Source organism: Bos taurus, chromosome 6, assembly GCF_002263795.3.
Source record: "Bos taurus isolate L1 Dominette 01449 registration number 42190680 breed Hereford chromosome 6, ARS-UCD2.0, whole genome shotgun sequence".
In the NCBI taxonomy this organism is placed as follows: Eukaryota; Metazoa; Chordata; class Mammalia; order Artiodactyla; family Bovidae; genus Bos; species Bos taurus.
Genome location: NC_037333.1, coordinates 71004720 through 71025566, shown reverse-complemented (window position 1 = coordinate 71025566; position 20847 = coordinate 71004720). Strand labels below are relative to the sequence as shown.

General features: G+C 38.9%; 1 protein-coding gene and 1 pseudogene across 1 annotated transcript in view; both read left to right on the top strand.

The window, feature by feature from the left end:
- The first annotated feature begins 1249 nt into the window (after window positions 1–1249).
- PDCL2 (phosducin like 2) overlaps window positions 1250–20847 on the top strand; it is a 35770-nt gene continuing 16172 nt past the window's right edge. The window contains exons 1-3 of the mRNA NM_001040551.2: window positions 1250–1391; window positions 12732–12852; window positions 13431–13521. Coding sequence (NP_001035641.1) covers window positions 1386–1391; window positions 12732–12852; window positions 13431–13521 — 218 coding nt within the window. The 5' untranslated portion in view covers window positions 1250–1385. The remainder of the gene's footprint in view (window positions 1392–12731; window positions 12853–13430; window positions 13522–20847) is intronic.
- On the top strand, window positions 18662–19639 carry LOC781731 (eukaryotic translation initiation factor 4E family member 2 pseudogene; annotated as a pseudogene).

Sequence of the window (20847 nt, the reverse complement as noted above, 5' to 3'; positions counted from 1 at the left end):
CCAAAGTATTGGAGTTTCAGCTTCAGCATCAGTCCTTCCAAAGAAATCCCAGGGCTGATCTCCTTCAGAATGGACTGGTTGGATCTCCTTGCAGTCCAAGGGACTCTCAAGAGTCTTCTCCAACACCACAGTTCAAAAGCATCAATTCTTCGGCACTCAGCCTTCTTCACAGTCCAACTCTCACGTCCATACATGACCACTGGAAAACCATAGCCTTAACTAGACGAACCTTTGTTGGCAAAGTAATATCTCTGCTTTTCAATATACTATCTAGGTTGGTCATAACTTTCCTTCCAAGGAGTGAGCGTCTTTTAATTTCATGGCTGCAATCACCATCTGCAGTGATTTTGGGGCCCCCCAAAATAAAGTCTGACACGGTTTCCACTGTTTCACCATCTATTTCCCATGAAGTGATGGGACCAGATGCCAAGATCTTAGTTTTCTGAATGTTGAGCTTTAAGCCAACTTTTTCACTCTCCTCTTTCACTTTCATCAAGAGGCTTTTTAGTTCCTCTTCACTTTCTGCCATAAGGGTGGTGTCATCTGCATATCTTATTAGGAGTGCAGAATTTGTATTAACTGGACACTACAGATGGAGTGGTCCAAAGCTGAGCCAGAGTTTAAAATTGTCACTAAAACCACTTTTTCTTCTTTTTCATATCTTTTCACATCTTTGTGATTATGGGTATAACCATGTTTGGCAATAGCATCTGTTTTTCTCATGTTCCTGGCAGCTCGCAGTTCCTTTCCTTAATTGAAACACCAAGGAACCAAACTATCTAGGTTTCCTACCTAAGGACTGAGCTTCCTGCCTAAAAGCAATGGATTTTTAAGATGGAGGAGAATCATTTGAGAATCTGATGAAAGCTCTCGTCCTGAAATATACCCCCCAAATGCACATATACAACAAAATTATATGTGTATTGAGGGCTGGGGCTCAAGCCCTCAAGCGCTTAAGTCCATCCAAATATAAACTATGGGTCCCGGGTTAAGAACTCTGAAGGGTTTTTCTCCCCAAGATTTTCTTACTTCCCAGTGAAGACAGACAGGATTCAGGGATTGAAGGATGCCGGAGGCTCGGACACAACGCATTAATTTGGTGGTGGCGGAGAGAAGGATGGGAGGAATGCCAGCACCAGTATTTCGAACAGAAGAAGCACCTCGGGGCAAATGCCCAAGACCAGGTGCGTCAGGACCCAAAGCCAGGCCACGCCTCAGCGTTGCCTGGCAACAGAGCTGCGCCCGGCGCAGTGCGTCCTAGGCGTTTGTTCTCCCCGCTCCCTTCCTGCGGGGCGGTGGGAACCGCCAGGACCGCAGTGGGTTCCATTACCGCTTTGAAGGGACGTCGGAGCCAGAAGTCCCGGCCCGAAGTGAGGCGGAACACCATGCAGGTGGGAATATCGGACTCCGGTGACTTTGGGGCACCCTAAAGGCTTCCCCAGCGGTGTTCCTACGGGAGTTAGGTTCTAACATTTGTTCTCAGTAAGAGCTAAATTTTGCGTCCGTCTCTGTCAGGATTGAAAAGAAATGTAAATGAGTTCTAGGGGAACGCCGTTTTATCAAAATTTGAGAAAGACTTAAGGTTTGTCGCTGAAGGAAACCTTTCACACCTAAATTGTGGAAATCTTACTGCCGCACTATTTATGAGAAACAGACCATCAGTTTTAAGCCAAGTGTAATCCAATTTAAGTATTCTGCCCCACTACATTTTAAAAAGATCAGAGAGGAGACACGAATAGTCGCATCTGTCTTAAGAAAGCCCAGGTGTCCCTGGAGTTTCTCCTACATGATCACGAAAACTCTGTTGCTGCTGCTGCTGCTGCTAAGTCGCTTCAGTCGTGTCCTACTCTGTGCGACTCCATAGACGGCAGCCCACCAGGCTCCCCCATCCCTGGGATTCTCCAAGCAAGAACATTGGAGTGGGTTGCCATTTCCTTCTCCAATGCATGAAAGCAAAAAGTGAAAGTGAAGTCGCTCAGTCGTGTCCGACTCCTAGCGACCCCATGAACTGCAGCCTACCAGGCTCCTCTGTTCATGGGATTTTCCAGCTAAGAGTACTGGAGTGGGGTGCCATTGCCTTCTCCTTCAGATATAACTATGTCATGATAAATACCATAATACTATTATAATGTGGATTGTGGTGCCTTTTTCTATTTTGTTTATTATGATTTCATAGATGATTTCTTAAAGGCAAGGGAAGATCGGAATATAGAGCATTTACTATTAAATCCCTTTGCAACTAATTCCCAGATCAGTTAAGAACAGTCAGAGATATGAATAAAACCAAAAGTATGGAGGCTTCCCAAGGTAGCTCACTGGTAAAGAAACCACCTGCCAATGTAGGAAATGCAGGTTTGATCCTTGGGTTTGGAACATAACCTGGAGAAGAAACCTGCTCCAGTATTCTTGTGTGGACAACCCCATAAACAGAGGAGCCTGGCAGGCTAGTCCATGGGGTGGCAAAAGAGTTGGATACAACTTAGCAACTAAACAACAACATTGTGATATCATGAATATCAAGAAAGTGTTTTAACAAGAAAAGAATGACAGCCTTTCCCAAATTCTGCTTAAGAGATCAAATATAATGAATATCCACTGAAAATGACAGCATGGAGCTCATAGCTGACCTTAGAATGATTTTGAAAGGAGTATTGATGGTAGAAGCCAAATTTGCACTAGCATGTAGAGTGAATGGGAGATGGAAGTGATTATAGAATATATAGACAACTATCTTAAGAAGTTTGAGTAGGGAGGAAAAAAAAGAGATAGGGTGGTAGCGTGTGTGAAGTGCAGGGAGGGTTGTTTTTGTTTTTTTTTTTTAAAGATGACTGCTGGATTTTCTGATAATAATGAGCTTGGTTATTTGGATCAACTCCTCTGCTGAATATAAGTAAAACTACCTCTGATCCTTAAAAGCATCAGAGGTAAAATGATAGAAAACGATGAGACCAAAATCAAAGGGAAAGTAGAAAAACAGGTGAATGGATTTCTAGAGCTTTAAAGCAGCTTTTAACCCCAAGGGCATCTTAACAATCTGCAGTTTGGTTCTGGGTATAATTACAGGGTGAGAAGGAACCCAAGAGTTTGGCCTGTGAAAGCATGGGCAACTAATAGGAGTATGAACCAGAGATAAACTCATGTCTAGGGGAATTCAAGGAACGTTGTCTTGATGTTTAGTGGAGCAGGGGATAAAAAGAAAAGCAATAAAACCTATCCCCAAGAAGTTGTGGCTCAAGACAGCTCTCACATAGATTTCAGCCTAAAGCATATTGTCTGGGTGATCCAAAAAACTTCAAACTGTGAATTTATTGTAAATTAGCAATATACTGTATTTCGTGTACATGCCTGGAAGAAACAGCAAATCCTGTGGATAAAGACATCTTTATCTTAGAATTCCTGCCTGTAAGTTCTCAAGGACATCAAGCAGAAGTCAGCCAAAAGTAACCATGCACACAAGGGAACAGGGTACTATGAACATAAACCAACAAAAGTAGAGTTGCAAAGACTTCAGGTATCTGAATGACCAGAAACAGGTTATGAAGCAACTATGCTTATTATGTTTAAAAAACGGAAGACAAAATTGAAATTTTCTTCAGAGAGCAGGAAACTGTAAAAAGTGACATTCAAATTTGATGAAGACATTTTTATACACTACAGTGAACGCTGTAATATCAAAGGAAATTAAGAAAATAATTCCATGTATAATTACATCAAAAATAATAAAATAAGAATAAACTGGAAACTACAAAACATTGCTGATAGGATTGGTGTCCTTCTAAGACGTGGAAGAGACACTAGAGCACGTTCTCTCTCTCTAACACACAGCAGGAAGGTTGTGTGAGTACACAATAAGAAGGCAGCATCCTGCAAGCCAGAAGAGTTCTCAGAAGTACCAACCCTGCTGGCACCTTGATTTTAGACTTCCAACCTCCAGAACTGTGAGAAAATAAATGTCTATTTAAATCACCTGATCTGTGATATGTTATGGCTTCCCACACAGACCAACACAGGCTGCTTTTGTGAAAAATCATGATTTCCCCCAGAGTAAGTGATGAGAGAGACTAAGGAAAAAGTAGCAGCAGTGCCTTTTGTGACTTAGTCTCAGAATTCAAATAGTATTGCTTCCATCATATTTTCAGTTTATTAGAAATAAGACCACAGGTTCAGCCTATACTCAATGGAAGTGGCATTAAGTTTCACTTCTCAAAAAAAGGAGTCTGAAAGAATTTGTGAACATACTTTAAAACCACAATAGATTAAAAAGATTAGATACAGATGAGGGCATTTTATAGTCATATGGCATGGGATGACAGAAAACAACCATGTTAATAGGGGTTTTGGAAAGCAAAGTTCTGGGTTGGTAGAGTGGTGGGAGAATTATGTGGAAGTCTCAGAAAGAAAAGTAGCACAGAGGGATAATCTTTAAATTCTATGTGTAAGATTCACACAAATCCTTAACTGTCAGCTAAACTCCATATATAGGTAAGAGACCACAAGTTGCCTGGCAGAAAGCAGCCATTAGAAGATGAAAGAACTGAGCTGATCTAAGGTTTTGGGTGCTGCCCACTTCAGTTGAAAGAGGTTGATGTTTCAGTCCAGCCAAGTTAACTGCCTGCAAGTATGAAAATCAACATACTTCAGAGGAACATAAAAAATCATGAATTTCTATGATGTATCATCCTCAATATCTAGTATACAATAAAAATTAGACCAGAAAAAAAGAAAAAAATGAAAAGCCATATTCAAAATTAAAGCAACCAATGGAAGCAGATCCTTAGACTATCCAGAGGTTAATATTAGCAAACAAAGAATTTAAAGCAGCTATTATAAATATATTCAAGGATGTAAAGGAAATTTAATTAACAGATGGAGAATCTTAACAGAGAAATAGAAACAATAATAAAACAATCAAATGGAAATTCTTGAACTGAAAAGATCAACGACTTGAAATAAAAAATAACTGAATGGGCTTAATGGCAAACTGGAGGTGGCAGAAGACCCAGGGAACTTGGATTTATCAATATAAAGTGTCCAGTTTTAAGAACAGAAAAATAATAAAAGTGAATAAAGATTCAGTGAACTAAAGGGATATTGTTAAATGGATTAACAGTGTTGGAGAAGACTCTTGAGAGTCCCTTGGACTGCAAGGAGATCCAACCAGTCCATTCTGAAGGAGATCAGCCCTGGAATTTCTTTGGAAGGAATGATGCTAAAGCTGAAACTCCAGTACTTTGGCCACCTCATGGGAAGAGTTGACTCATTAGAAAAGATTCTGATGCTGGGAGGGATTGGGGGCAGGAGGAGAAGGGGACGACAGAGGATGAGATGGCTGGATGGTATCACTGACTCAATGGACGTGAGTCTGACTGAACTCCTGGAGTTGGTGATGGTCAGGGAGGCCTGGCGTGCTGCAGTTCATGGGGTCGCAAAGAGTTGGACATGACTGAGCAACTGAACTGAACTGAACTGAACTAGAATACATAGGTAACATGTATATATGTGTAGCATACTGTAAGGAATCGTAAGGCAGAGGAAGATGGGGTGGAGGGGTAGGGAAAAAATTAAGGAAATAATGGATAAAACTGTCCAAAATTTGAGGGAAGGCATAAACTAAAAATCTAAGAATTCAGGGAACTCCAAACAAGATAAATAAAAATAAAACTGCACCAAGCACACATAGACACCTTTCTGAAATCGAAAGATAAAATCTTGAAAACATCTAGAGAAAAGACATAATATTAAAATGTGTATATTATGTATGTATAGGAGAGCAGTAATATCATTATTAGCTGACTTCTCATCAGAAACATCAGAGGCCAGAAAGCCTTTCAGATGCTTTAAATGCTGGAGGGAAAGCTTTCAAGCTAAATTCTACATCCAGCTAAACTATCTATCAAAACACAGGGAAAAAATAAACATTTTCAGAAATATGAAAACTGAGAGTATTCATTTCCAGCAGACCTACACTGTAATGAATACTATAGGAAGTTTCTTTAGACTGAAAGGAAATTACATCAGGTGAAAAACTGTATCTAAAAGGGAGTGAAAAGTACCCTAGATGTATAAATAAAGTATTTATTTAGATAAATACTAAAAACCGAATATAATTTTATATTTAGATAAATACTAAAAACTGAATATATTTTTTCTTAATTTTCTTAAGAGACATAATTGTTTAAGGCAGAAATTGTAACATTATATTAAAGTGATTCAAACATGTTGTAGATGTTAATATATATAACAGTAATAAAGCGAAGGATAGGATAGTGGAAAATGGAACTATACTAAGCAAGATTCCCATATTTTATATAAAATAGTCCAATATTAACTTTAATAAGTTAAAGATAGGATTACAATGTCTAGAACAATTATATTAAAACAATAATAAAAAGATGTATACCTAAAAAGCTACTTGCAAAAAATTAAATTCTAAAAAATATTTAACCTAAAGAAGGCAGGAAGGGAACAGAGGAACAAAAAGCAAACAATACTAATTGAAAACAGGAAAACAGTGGCCCTACATCTAACATTAACATTTCTTATATTAAATGAAGGAAACATTTCAATTAAAAAGTAGAGATTATCAAAATAGTTGAAAAAGCAATATATAATGATATACTGCTAAGAGAGACACACTTTGAATACAAAGAAACAGATGGATTGAAATAAAAAAATTTTTAAAAACATGTTTAAACAGTACTTAGTCTTAAGCTATATAAACTATGTTAGTAACAAACAAAGTAGACATCAAGATGATTATTGTTGTTGTTCAGTTGCTCACTCCTGACTCTTTGCGACCCCGTGGACTGCAGCAAGTTACATTTCCCTGTCCATCACTATCCCCCAGAGCTTGCTTAGAACTCATGTCCATTGAATGGATGATGCCATCCAAGCATCTCATTCTCTGCTGTCCCCTTCTTCTCCTGCCCTCAATCTTTGCATCAGGGTATTTTTCCAAGTTAGCTCTTTTCATCAGGTGGCCAAAATATTGGAGCTTCAGCTTCAGTATCAGCCCTTCTAATGAATATTCAGAGTTGATTTCCTTTAGGATTGACTGATTTGATCTTGCAGTTCAAGGGACTCTCAAAAGTCTTCTCCAGTGCCACAGTTTGAAAGCTTCGATTTTTGGCACTCAGCATTCTTTATGGTCCAGCTCTCGTGTCCATACAATTCAGTTCAGTTTAGTCGCTTAGTCATGTCCAACTCTTTGTGACCCCATGGACTGCATGCAGCATGCCAGGTCTTCCTGTCCATCACCAACTCCCAGAGTTTATTCAAAACTCATGTCCATTGAGTTGGTGATGTCATCCAACCATCTCATCCTCTGTCGTCCCCTTTTCCTCCCACCTTCAATCTTTTCCAGCATCAGGGTCTTTTCAACAGATTCAGCTCTTTGCATCATGTGGCCAAAATATTGGAGTTTCAGCTTAAGCATCAGTCCTTCTGATGAATATTCAGGACTGATTTCCTTTAGAGTGGACTGGTTGGATCTCTTTGCAGTCCAAAGGACTCTTAAGAGTCTTCTCCAGCACCACGGTTCAAAAGCATCAGTTCTTCGGCACTCAGCTTTCTTTATTGTCCAACTCTCACATCCATACATGACCACTGGAAAAACCATAGCCTTGACTAGACGGACCTTTGTTGGCAAAGTAATGTCTCTGCTTTTGAATATGCTATCTAGGTTGGTCATAACTTTTCTTCCAAGGAATAAGCGTCTTTTAATTTCATGGCTGCAGTCACCATCTGCAGTGATTTTGGAGCCCCCCAAAATAAAATCAGCCACTGTTTCCAGTGTTTCCCCATCTCTTTCCCATGAAGTGATGGGACCAGATGCCATGATCTTCCTTTTCTGAATGTTGAGCTTTAAGCCAACTTTTTTACTCTCCTCTTTCACTTTTATCAAGAGGCTGTTTAGTTCTTCTTCATTTTCTGCCATAAGGGTGGTGTCATCTGCATATCTGAGGTTATTGATATTTCTCCTGGCAATCTTGATTCCAGCTCTTGCTTCATCCAGCCCAACATTTTGCATGATGTACTCTGCATGGAAGTTAAATAAGCAGGGTGACAATATACAGCCTTGACGTAATCCTTTCCCATTTCAGAACCATTCCGTTGTTCCATGTCCCATTGTGTTCCTTGTTGACAGGAGGCAGGTAAGGTGGTCTGGTATTCCCATCTCTTGAAGAATTTTCCATTTTGTTGTGATCCACTCAGTCAGAAGCTGTAGCTTAATCAATAAAGCAGAAGTAGATGTTTTTCTGTAATTCTCTTGTTTTTTCTGTGATCCAGTAGATGTTGGCAATTTGATCTCTGGTTCCTTTGCTTTTTCTAAATCCAGCCTGGACATCTGGAAATTCTTGGTTTAAATACTGTTGAAGCCTAACTTGAAGGATTTTGAGCATTACCTGCTAACATGTGAAATGAGTTCAATTGTATGTAGTTTGAACATTCTCTGGCATTGCCCTTCTTTGGGATTGGAATGAAAACTGACCTTTTTCAGTAATGTGGCCATTACTGAGTTTTCCAATTTAGCTGGTATATTGAGTGCAGCACTTTAACAGCATCATCTTTTAGGATTGCTACTAGAAATAAAAAGGAAAATTTTATAATGATAAGAAAAATTCACTAGGAAAATGTCTTAAATACAACTGTGTATTTGCATAATAATCAAACATCAAACATATGAAGCAAAAACTGATAGAGGGAGAGAAAGACAAATGCACATTCATAATCAGAGATTTTTAACATCCCTGCTAAGTCACTTCAGTTGTGTCTGACTCTGTGCGACCCCATTGAAGGCAGCCCACCAGGCTCCGCCATCCCTGGGATTCTCCAGGCAAGAAGACTGGAGTGGGTTGCCATTTCCTTCTCCAATGCAAGAAAGTGAAAGTGAAGTCGCTCAGTCATGTCTGACACTTCTCGACCCCATGGACTGCAGCCTACCAGGCTCCTCTGTCCATGGGATTTTCCAGGCAAGAGTACTGGAGTGGGTTGCCATTGCCTTCTCCGTTAACATCCCTCCCCCTAATAATTGACAGAACAACTAAAGAAAAAATCTCTAACAAAACAGAATTTCTGAACAAATCTGTTGACCACCTGTTGATTTGTAGAGAAATAAACCCTGATCTGTGGGAGAATATACATTCCTTTCACACTAGGTACAACATTCACTAAGATATATTAATACCATATGCTGAGTCATGAAACAAATAAATGCATTTCAGAAAATTGAAATCTTAACAAAGAATGTTTCCTGACCAAGCAGAATTAAATTATAAATTATTAATTAAATACTTAGAAAAGTCCAAAGTATTTGAAAATTAAGTAGCATCCTTCCAAATTAAAATGTAAGGGGAAAAAATCATAAGGTTGGAAATATTTTAACTGAATACCAATAAAAATACAGCATATAAAATTTTGTAGGATGTAGATAAAGAATTTGTCGTGGATGTGCCTGGTAGTGAAGGTAAAGTCTGATGCTGTAAAGAACAGTATTGCATAAGAATCTGGAATGTTAGTTCCATGAATCAAGGTAAAGTGAATGTGATCAAGCAGGAGGTAGCAAGATGAACTAAAATGGATGGAAATGGATGAATTTAATTCAGATGACTGCTGTATCTACTACTGTGGGTGAGAATCCTTAGAAGAAATGGAGTAGCCCTTATAATCAACAAAAGAGTCTGAAATGCAGTACTTGGGTGCAACCTCAAAAATGACAGAATGATCTCAGTTCATTTCCAAGGCAAACCATACAGCATTACAGTAATCCAAGTCTATGTCCCAACCACTGATACTGAAGAAGCTGAAGTTGACCGGTTCCATGAAGACTTATAAGACCTTGTAGAACTAACACCAAAAAAGATGTCCTTTTCATCATAGGGGATTGGAATGCAAAACCAGGAAGTCGAGAGACACCCAGATTAACAGGCAAGTTTGGACTTGGAGTCCAAAATGAATCAGGGCAAACAAAAGAACACACTGGTCATAGCAAACACCATTTTCCAACAACCCAAGAAATGACTCAGTATTGGCCATCTGGATATCACCAGATGGTCATTGCTGAAATCAGACTAATTATGTTCTTTGCAGCCAAAGATGGAGAAGCTCTGTACAGTCAGCAAAAATAAGACCTTGAGCTGACTGTGGTTCAGGTCATGAGCTCTTTATCACAAAATTCAGTCTTAAATTGAAGAAAGTAGGGAAAACCACTAGGCAATTTCAATTCAGTTCAGTTCAGTCACTCAGTTGTGTCTAACTCTTTGTGACCCCATGGACTGCAGCACGCCAGGCTTCCCTGTCCATCACCAACTCCCAGAATTTACTCAAACTCATGTCCATTGAGTCAGTGATATCATCCAACCATCTCATCCTCTGTCTCCCACTTTTCCTCCTGCCTTCAATCTTTCCCAGCATCAGGGTCTTTTCAAGTGAGTCAGCTCTTTGCATCATGTGGCCAAAGTATTGGTGTTTCAGCTTCAACATCCATTCTTCCAATGAATATTCAGGACTGATTTCATTTAGGATGGACTGGATGTATCTGCCTGCTGTTCAAGGGACTCTGAACAGTATTCTCCAACACCACAGTTCAAAAGCATCAATTCTTTGGTGCTCAGCTTTCTTTGTAGTCTAACTCTCACATCCGTACATGACTACTGGGAAAACCATACCCTTGACTAGATGGACCTTTGTTGGCAAAGTAATGTCTCTGCTTTTGAATATACTGTCTAGGTTGGTCATAACTTTTCTTCCAAGGAGTAAGCGTCTTTTAATTCCATGGCTGCAGTCACTATCTGCAGTCATTTTGGAGCCCAAATCAAATTCCTTATTATCATACAATGGAGTGTAATCTAATCTACAAATAGATTCAAAGGATTTGACCTGGTAGACAGAGTGTCTGAAAAACTATGGATGAAGGTTTGTAATATTGTACAGAAGACAGTGACCAAAACCATCCCAAAGAAAAAGAAATGCAAGAAGGCAAAGTTGTTGCCTGAGGAGGCCTAACCAATAGCTGAGGAATAAAGAGAAGTGAAAGGCAAGGGAGAAAGGGAAAGATATAACCAACTAAATGCACAGTTCCAGAGACTAATAAGGAGAGATAAGAAGCCCTTCTTAAATAATGCAAAGAAATAGAGTAAAACAGTAGAAAGGGAAAGGCTAGATATCTCTTCAAGAAAATTGGAGATATCAAGGTAACATTTCATGCAAGGATGGGCATGATAAAGGACAGAAAAGGTGAGGACCTAACAGAAACAGAAGAGACTAAAAAGAGGTGACAGGAATATACAGAAGAACTATACAAGAAAGGTCTCAATAACATAGATATCCACAATGGTTTGATCACTCACCTAGAGCTGGACATCCTGGAGGGTGAAGTCAAGTGGGCCTTAGGAGGCATTACTACAAACAAAGCTAGTGGAGGTGATGGAATTCCACCTGAGCTATTTAAACTCCTAAAAGATGATGCTGTCAAAGTGCTGGACTCAATATGTCAGCAAATTTGGAAAATTCAGCAATGGCTACGGGATTAGAAAAGACCGGTTTTCATTCCAATCCCAAAGAAGGGCAGTGCTAAAGAGTGTTCCAACTACTGTAAAATTGCACTGGTTTACATGCTAGTAAGCTTATGCTCAAAATCCTTTGAACTAGGTTTTAGTAGTACATGAACCAGGAGCTTCCAGATGTATAAGCTGGATTTAGAAAAGACAGAGGAACCAATGATCAAATTGTCAGCATTAATTGGATCTTGAAGAAAGCAAAAGAATTTCAGAAAAGCATCTGCTTCTGCTTCATTGACTACGCTGAAGCCTTTGTATATATGGATCACAACAAACTATGGAAAATCTTTTAAAGGATTGTAGTAGCAATATGGTTATACCTATCTCCTAAGAAACCTGTATTTGGGTCAAGAAGTAGCAGTTAGAACTAGACATGGAACAACTGACTGGTTCCAAGTTGGGAAAGGAGTATGTCAAGGCTGTATATGGTCACCCTGCTTATTTAACTTATATGCAAAGTACATTATGAGACATGCTGGTCTGGATGAATCATAAGCTGGAATCAAGATTGCTGGGAGAAGTGTCAACAGCCTCAGATATGCAGATGATACCACTCTAATGGCAGAAAGTAAAGTGGAACTAAAGAGCCTCTTGATGAAGGTGAAAGAGGAGAGTGATTAAATTCACTTAAAACTCAACATTCAAAAATTAAGATCATGACATCTGGTCCCATCACTTCATGGCAAATAGATGGGGAAAAAAATGCAAACAGTGACAGACTTTATTTTCTTGGGCTCCAAAATCACTGCAGATGGTGACTGAAATCCTGATGTGAGTTGGTTTAGCCTATTATAGTCTTCAAATTATTTTCCATGACTTACAAGTTTCTTCATTAATAGTGTGTGTGTGTGTATATGTGTGTATATATATATATGCTTTAACCTCTGAGCCACCAGGGAAGCCCATATATATATATTAGATTTATTTTTTTATTAAACATCTCAGTATAACATTGAGGGTACAGGATGTATTCTTTTTTATCAGTGTATGTAGTTGCAGTAGTACTGGGAAATGGGGAAAAAGTAGTCCATTTTGTTCTACTCTTTAAAACTAATTGTCTAGTTTATCTGTAGAGTTCATGAATAATTACATGGTTGGAAATGCTGCATATCAGTTTTACAAATATTGAAATGTATGACTATGCTAATAGGTTTAAAAAATTTTTTTATATAGGATCCAAATGAAGATACAGAATGGAATGAAATTTTAAGAGATTTTGGCATTCTTCCTCCTAAAGAAGAGCCAAAAGATGAAATTGAAGAAATGGTTTTACGTTTACAGAAAGAAGCAATGGGTATAGTTGTGCATTTGGTGGTCGGTAAAAGGAATAATACAGTTATGATAGTGATCATGTATTTTGTGAAGTTAGAGGGAGATAGGATGTTAGAAATAATTTAATAGAAATCCCACACATACTTTTGAAATTAGGATGCTGACGCCTAAAATTCCTAATTCATGTATTGAAAGTTACATCCTAATATTAGAACTGAAATGCCCTAGTATTTAACCTGAGATTTTTTTCTATTACATTTCTTTGCCTTGTGATTACCTTCTATTTTCATCATTCTGTATACATGTATTACTTGCCAGTATTTCCAGGTACTTGGGGAACTCTACATTTATGAGATCTAGTTGATTTTCACATCTATTTTTAAATACAACTTGATAGTTCTGTGAACTCTGAGGGAGTAATAATATTCCAAACAAACTTCAGTCAACCACAATATAGCTTTGTATGATGAATAAACTTTAATATCAACATTAAAGATATTCTTGATCTCCATTTATCTATTGTTTTTCTAGACATGTAATTATAAAGTAAAATTGTTTTTTAAATAACTTATTTATCTACAACTTCTTATTGTGTTTCAGTTAAACCATATGAAAAGATGACTCTTGCAGAATTGAAGGAAGCAGAAGATGAATTTGATGATGAAGATATGAAAGCTATTGAAATATATAGGTACAGTGATTCATTTGGATGATTTATGAGCTTTTGAATGAAGTATTGATAAAACTAAGGAAAAATTCCTATTTTTGTGTAGAGACTATATTTTAAAAAGAACAAAACTAATTTTTAAGTAAAATTTAAAAACTAACTCACTTTCTATAAGATGGATTTTTCCCCTGATCTTTTTTACCTTTGTTTAAATAAAAAACTGTTCAATAATACCCAACAGAACTTCGTCAAGTTACATATGAGTAAAGTGGAAAATGTCACTAGAAGGCTAATAAAAAGAGGACCATGATTTTCCTTATAGTATGATGTCTGTTAAGGGTTTCTATCATTTAATAAATCACTAATTGCTAGTCATAAATTCTTTCAGAAGTTAGAACAAGTGCATAGATTTCCTAACTTATCCTGATACCAAAACCAGACAGAGAAATTGCAAAAACAGAATGCTACAGAAAAACATCTCTATGAATGTAGGTATGAAAAATTTTATCAAAATATTAGCAAATTAAGTCCAATAATTTAAAAGAAGAATAATGCATTCTGATCAAATGGGATTGATCCCAGGAATCCAAGCTTGTTTTAATACACACAAAAAAATCAGTGCATTGGGTTGGAAGCAGCAATACTGTGGTAGCAATGAACACACCTAGACTTGAGCTCTTGATTCCTAATACTATTCTTCAATAAAAGGAATCAGTGTTTCTTAGAGAACTGCTTTAGTCAGCAGTGTGAGTTGAGAAAGAATAGCATGAGTCTGGGGCATTATCAGAAAGTTAAGGAAGCGCTGAAAATTTTAAGGCACAAGAGCCAAACTAAAAGATTTTATAATGCCCAGAGTTGAAACAAGTTGAAAAACTAAATTATTATAATATTGAATTATAAAATAAGTAATAAAATGACTATCCTTAAGTGTATAGTAATACAGATAAGTAAGTGCATACATGAACAAATTCAACAAAGTAATATTTCGTCACTGAAGAATTCCAGTGAATAAGTGTAGATGAAATGAGGAAAATGCAAAAGTTACCATCAGAACATCATAGTAATCTACTGATAGTTGCTAAAATGAGTGGGTGAAAGTTTAAATACAAACAGGATTTCTGCATAATCTCAAAGTATTGCCCCAAATATTTAATAGTTATAAAGGAGGAAATAGTTAAGTTTACAGTGTAGAATATTGGCAGACCCCATCTTAGCAACGTGACCAGGATTAACATCACCAATAATACACAATAATATGATGTGCTAAGGAGGACACATCAGCTCTACCACAGACACAAAATCAGTGGTATTCTCAATAATGCATTGCATCAATCTAATCATAAGAATATGTCAGAGAAACCCAAATTTGAGAGACTTTTCAAAAACAACTGGTCAGTTTGATGCCAGGAAAGATGGCAGAGTAAAAAGCTCCAGAAATCCATCTCTCTACCCAGGCAACGATTGTATTGGCAGAAACTGAAGTGAAGACTTTGGAACTCTGAAGTCTATTTTGAATACTTGAAATTTCCAGCATAAAGCTTGGCTAGTAAATTACCATTAGTATTGGTTGATTTCAGTCCTCAGTGTAGTAACAGCTATCCATCCCTCATTTCCACAGCCCCATGGGAGACAGCTGTTTCAACAGCAACCTGTGCTTCTGGCACAGCTTGCTGGAGCCAAGGTAGGCATTAAGGACTTTGTCCTCAAATATCAGGGTTCTGTGTTCTGATTGCAGATTGCTGCTTCTGAAAGCAGAGGTACAGACACAGAGATTGGCAGCCATTGTGTCAACCCTCCGGGCTCAAGTGGCTTCCATGGTATTTTAAGGAGCCACATCTGTTTTTTTGGTTTTGAGGGTTTTTTTTTTTTAAACATCAAAAAGCAACCATATATATGGGGGAATTTAGAAAGCCTTGGGAAAGTGGAAGTCTTAGGAAAGACCTGAGAAGTATGCTTTCACCTCAGGCTAAATCCTGTCATAGACACACCCAATGTGAAAACAAGCAAAAAACATGAGTTAGAAGAAGAATCTGATTTCTAGGGCTATCAACTAAACGAAACATTCAGTTTTCAAAAAACAATCACAAGGCATAAAAAGAAACAGGAAAGTATGGTCCTTTCAAAAGAACAAAATAAATCAATGCAAAATATATCTGAAGATGCCAAAGTGTCAGACTTAACTAGACAAAGATTTTTAAGACACTTTAGTTAAAGATGTTCAAAGAGCTAAAGAAAGACATGGGTGCAAACAGGAAAATATCATATGAACAAAATGAGAATAGCAATAAGGAGAAATTATAAAAAGAAACCAAAAGACATTTTGAAAATAAAAGTACAATAAAAAAAGTACAATATTGAAATATACACTAAAGTGCTTCAAAAGCATATTTGAACAAGCATAATACAGAGAAAATTTGACAATGGGACAATTGGAAGTTTGAGGAACAGGAAGAAAAAAGAATATAGAAAAGCAAATGAGCCTAATTGGCTTTGTTTGTGGTACACTGTTAGGTAAACTAGCATGTATAGTATGGGAATCCAAGCAATACATTTGTCATACATGGAGCAGAAGGCATATCTGTAGAAATACTAGCTGGAAACGTCTCAAGTTTGAGAAAAGGCTTAAATCTACAGATTTATGGTGCTCAGAAGACTCCAATTAGGATAAACTCAAAGGCCCACACAAAGACACATCTCTTAGAAAGACTATCAATCAGCCAGTTTCTCATCAGAAATCTTAGAGGAAGCAAGAAAAAAAAAACCTCATCAACCAAGAACTCTATATTTGGCTAAACTAAGCTACAGGGATGAAGGAGAAATTAAGAACATTTCTAGGTGAAATATAAATGAGCTTGTTACTAGTAGAAGTGCCCTAAAAATTAGCTAAAGGAGTCCTTTGGGACGAAATTAAAGGGCACTAGACAGTAACTTTGGAGAAGGCAATGGCACCCACTCCAGTACTGTTGCCTGGAAAACCCAATGGACGGAGGAGCCTGGTAGGCTGCAGTCCATGGGGTCACACAGAGTCGGACACGACTGAGCGACTTCACTTTCCACTTTCATGCATTGGAGAAGGAAATGGCAACCCACTCCAGTGTTCTTGCCTGGAGAACCCCATGGACAGAGAAGCCTGGTAGGCTGCAGTCCATGGGGTCACACAGAGTCGGACACGACTGAAGCAACTTAGCAGCAGCAGCAGCAGACAGTAACTTAAAACCATAGGAAGAATAAACAAACGTAGGTAAAGGTAGTTATATAGGTAAATATAAAAGCCAATATTACTATACTTTTGGCTTTTAACTCCTTTTTTTCTATACAGTTTATAAAACAATAATTATAAATCAATGTTAATGAACATATAGTATATAACAACATTTCAGTTCAGTCACTCAATTTTGTCCGACTCTTTGCAACCCCATAGACTGCAGCACACCAGGCCTTGCTGTCCATCACCAACTTCTGGAGCTTGCTCAAAGTCATGTCCATCAAGTTGGTGATGCCATCCAACCAACTCATCCTCTGTCGTTCTCTTCTCCTCCTGCCTTCAGTCTTTCCCAGCATCAGGGTCTTTTCCAGTGAGTCAGTTCTTCGCATAAGGTGGCCAAAGTAATGGCGTTTCCGTTTCAGCATTAGTCCCTCCAATGAATATTCAGGACTAATTTCCTTTAGGATTGATTAGTTTGGTCTTCTTGCAGTGCAAGGGACTCTGAACAATCTTCTCCAACACCACAGTTCAAAAGCATCAATTCTTCAGTGCTCAGCCTTCTTTATGGTCCAGCTCTCACATCCGTACATGACTACTGGAAAAACCAAAGCCTTGACTAGACAGACCTTTGTCAGCAGAGTAATGTCTCTGCTCTTTAATATGCTGTCTAGGTTGGTCATAGCTTTTCTTCCAAGGAGCAAGTGTGTTTTTATTTCATGTCTGCAGGCACCATTTGTAGTGATTTTGTAGCCCCCAAAAATAGTCTGTCACTGTTTGCATTGTTCCATCTGTTTGCCATGAAGTGATGGGACCGGCTGCTATGATCTTAGTTTTTTGAATGTTTGAGTTTTAAGCTAGCTTTTTCACTCTTCTCTTTCACCTTCATCAAGAGGCTCTTCAGTTCCTCTTCTCTTTCTGCCTTAAGGGTGATGTCATCTGCATATCTGAGGTTATTGATATTTCTCCTGGCAGTCTTGATTCTGGCTTGTGCTTCATCTAGCCCAGGATTTCGCATGATGCACTCTGCCTATAAGTTAAATAAGCAGGGTGACAATATACAGCCTTGATATACTCCTTTCCCAGAAAAGACAATGGCACCCCACTCCAGTACTCTTGCCTGGAAAATCCCATGGACGGAGGAGCCTGGTGGGCTGCAGTCCATGGGGTCGCTAAGAGTCAGACACGACTGAGTGACTTCCCTTTCACTTTTCACTTTCCTGCATTGGAGAAGGAAATGGCAACCCACTCCAGTGTTCTTGCCTGGAGAATCCCAGGGACGGGGGAGCCTGGTGGGCTGCCGTCTATGGGGTTGCACAGAGTTGGACACGACTGAAGCAACTTAGCAGCAGCAGCAGCAGCATGGTACCATTCAGATTATTTTCACTGCCCTAAATATCTTCTGTAGTCAACCTGTTCATCCCTCTCCCCTGCCAACTGCTGGCAACCCCCGATCTTTTTATTGTCTCTACAGTTTTGCCTTCTTCAGACTGTTGTACAGTGTATAACCTCCTCAGATTGGCATCTTTCACTTAATAATATGCATTTAAAGTTTCTCCATGTCTTTCCATGGCTTATTAACTTCTTTCTTTTTAGCACTGAATAATACTCTATTATCTGGATATATCAGAGTTTATTTATCCATTCACCTCCTAAAGGACATTTTGGTTGCTTAAACTTTTGGCAGTTATGAGTAAAGCTGCCGTAAACATCTCTGTGAAGGTTTTTGTGTGGACATGTATTCAACTCCTCTAAGTGAATACCAAGGTGCTTAATAACTGGACCATATGGTAAGAATGTGTATAGTTTTGTAAAGAAACTGCCAAACTGTCTTCCAAAGTGGCTGTACCACTTTGCATTCTCACCAGCAGTGAATGAGAGAAAAAGCAAGGGAGTAAGTACTCTCAGATACCTTAGACTCTTATATATAAGAGTCAGTAGGGACCTGGGGGAGCGGAAGTCACTTCGTGAGGCAGTGGCGACGGTGGCGGCGAGAGGATGAACAACAAGTTCGACGCATTGAAAGATGATGACAGTGGGGACCATGATCAGAATGAAGAAAACAGCACACAGAAAGATGGTGAGAAGGAAAAAACGGAACGAGACAAGAGTCAGAGCAGCAGCAAGAGGAAGGCTGTCGTCCCTGGGCCGGCCGAGCACCCCCTGCAGTATAACTACACTTTTTGGTACTCCAGGAGAACCCCCGGCCGTCCCACCAGCTCACAGAGCTATGAACAGAATATCAAACAGATTGGCACCTTTGCCTCTGTGGAGCAGTTCTGGAGGTTTTACAGCCACATGGTGCGTCCCGGGGACTTGACAGGCCACAGCGACTTCCATCTCTTCAAAGAAGGAATTAAACCCATGTGGGAGGATGATGCAAATAAAAATGGCGGAAAGTGGATAATTCGACTGCGGAAGGGCTTGGCATCCCGCTGCTGGGAGAATCTCATCTTGGCTATGCTGGGGGAACAGTTCATGGTTGGGGAGGAGATCTGCGGGGCTGTGGTCTCTGTCCGCTTTCAGGAGGACATTATTTCCATATGGAATAAGACTGCCAGCGATCAAGCCACCACGGCCCGCATACGGGATACGCTTCGGCGAGTGCTTAACCTACCTCCCAACACCATTATGGAATACAAAACCCACACCGACAGCATCAAAATGCCAGGCAGGCTGGGCTCCCAAAGGCTCCTTTTTCAAGACCTCTGGAAGCCGCGGTTGAATGTGCCATGACCCTCTCCCTCTCTGGATGGCACCGTCATTGAAGCCGGCGTCATCGGAGTCTCTTGTTCTGTTGGTGTGCTACCTGGAAGATCCTTCCGTCCCGGACAAGAGGAATTGGAAGAGCATTTTATGTTTTAAGAACAGGCTGACACGCAGCAGCTACAACAACAGCTGAGATCACTTAATAAATGGTGCTAAACTAAAAAAAAAAAAAAAAAAGAGTCAGTAATTTTTAAGATACTTGTAGGTATGTCAGAACCGTTTGGAATCGCTTCATGAATTCAAGTATTTAACAACTAAATCAAAGTGTGCACATTAGGAGAGAGTTGTTTAACAACATTTTAAGGTTCTCTATAAGATGAATAGGGCTTCCCTGGTAGGTTAGTGGTAAAGAATCTGCCTGCCAATGCAGGAGATGTGGGTTGGATTCCTGGGTCAGGAAGATCCTTTGGAGAAGGAAATGGCAACCCACTCTAGCGTTCTTGCCTGGGAAATCCTGTGGACAGAGGAGCCTGGCAGGCTACAGTCCTTGAGGGTCACAAAGAGTCAGACATGACTTAATGACTAAACAACAGTAAATGAATAGTTAGGCAACGTTTATTGAACACTCATGGGATGATGCTAGGTACCACCCCAAGAAATCTATATGCTTACATTTAATCTTGAACAGTCCCAGGCAAGCAGATTTTAGTTTTTTTCACATTGGAGTTAAACTGAAACTTGGAAAGATTAAATAATTTGCCCATGTCCATGCTACTAGTAAGTGGGGGCTGACTCTAAAACCCAGTTTAGTCTGACCTTAGAGTTCATACTACCTACTCCAGTGTTCTTGCCTGGAGAATCCCAGGGATTGGGGGAGCCTGGTGGGCTCCCGTCTATGGGGTCACACAGAGTCAGACATGACTGAAGTGACTTAGCAGCAGCAGCAACAGAGTTCATACTCATAATCACTGTTCTTTATCATCTGTCTACCTGCAATATGTCTATAACAAGTAATTATACATGTTCACTAAAGACTTTGAACTGAAAGTTTAGCGTGAAAGCTAAGAGCTTATAATTGGCAATAATAATAGTGTTAACTTTATTAAGCTTTTGCAAGGTTAAATTAATAAACATGCTGAAAACAGTGCCTGGAAACATAGTAAACTGTCAGTAAATGTTAGTTATTATTGTTCTGCATGCTCTTCCTTTATCTAATCTGTATACGAGAATTTATTGGTCCAATGTCTAAATAAGCTCTCAATAACTATAATTGACTTAGTCTTAGAGAAAAATAAATTTAAATCAATAGCTAATTTCTTATATTTTATAATCCCATGATAAAGCAAATAACCATGTAAAAAGAGTAGCTGCCATTGTAAAATGATTAATAATTATTATTCTTTAAAGAGGTTCATATGTACTAGCATTCCATTCACATC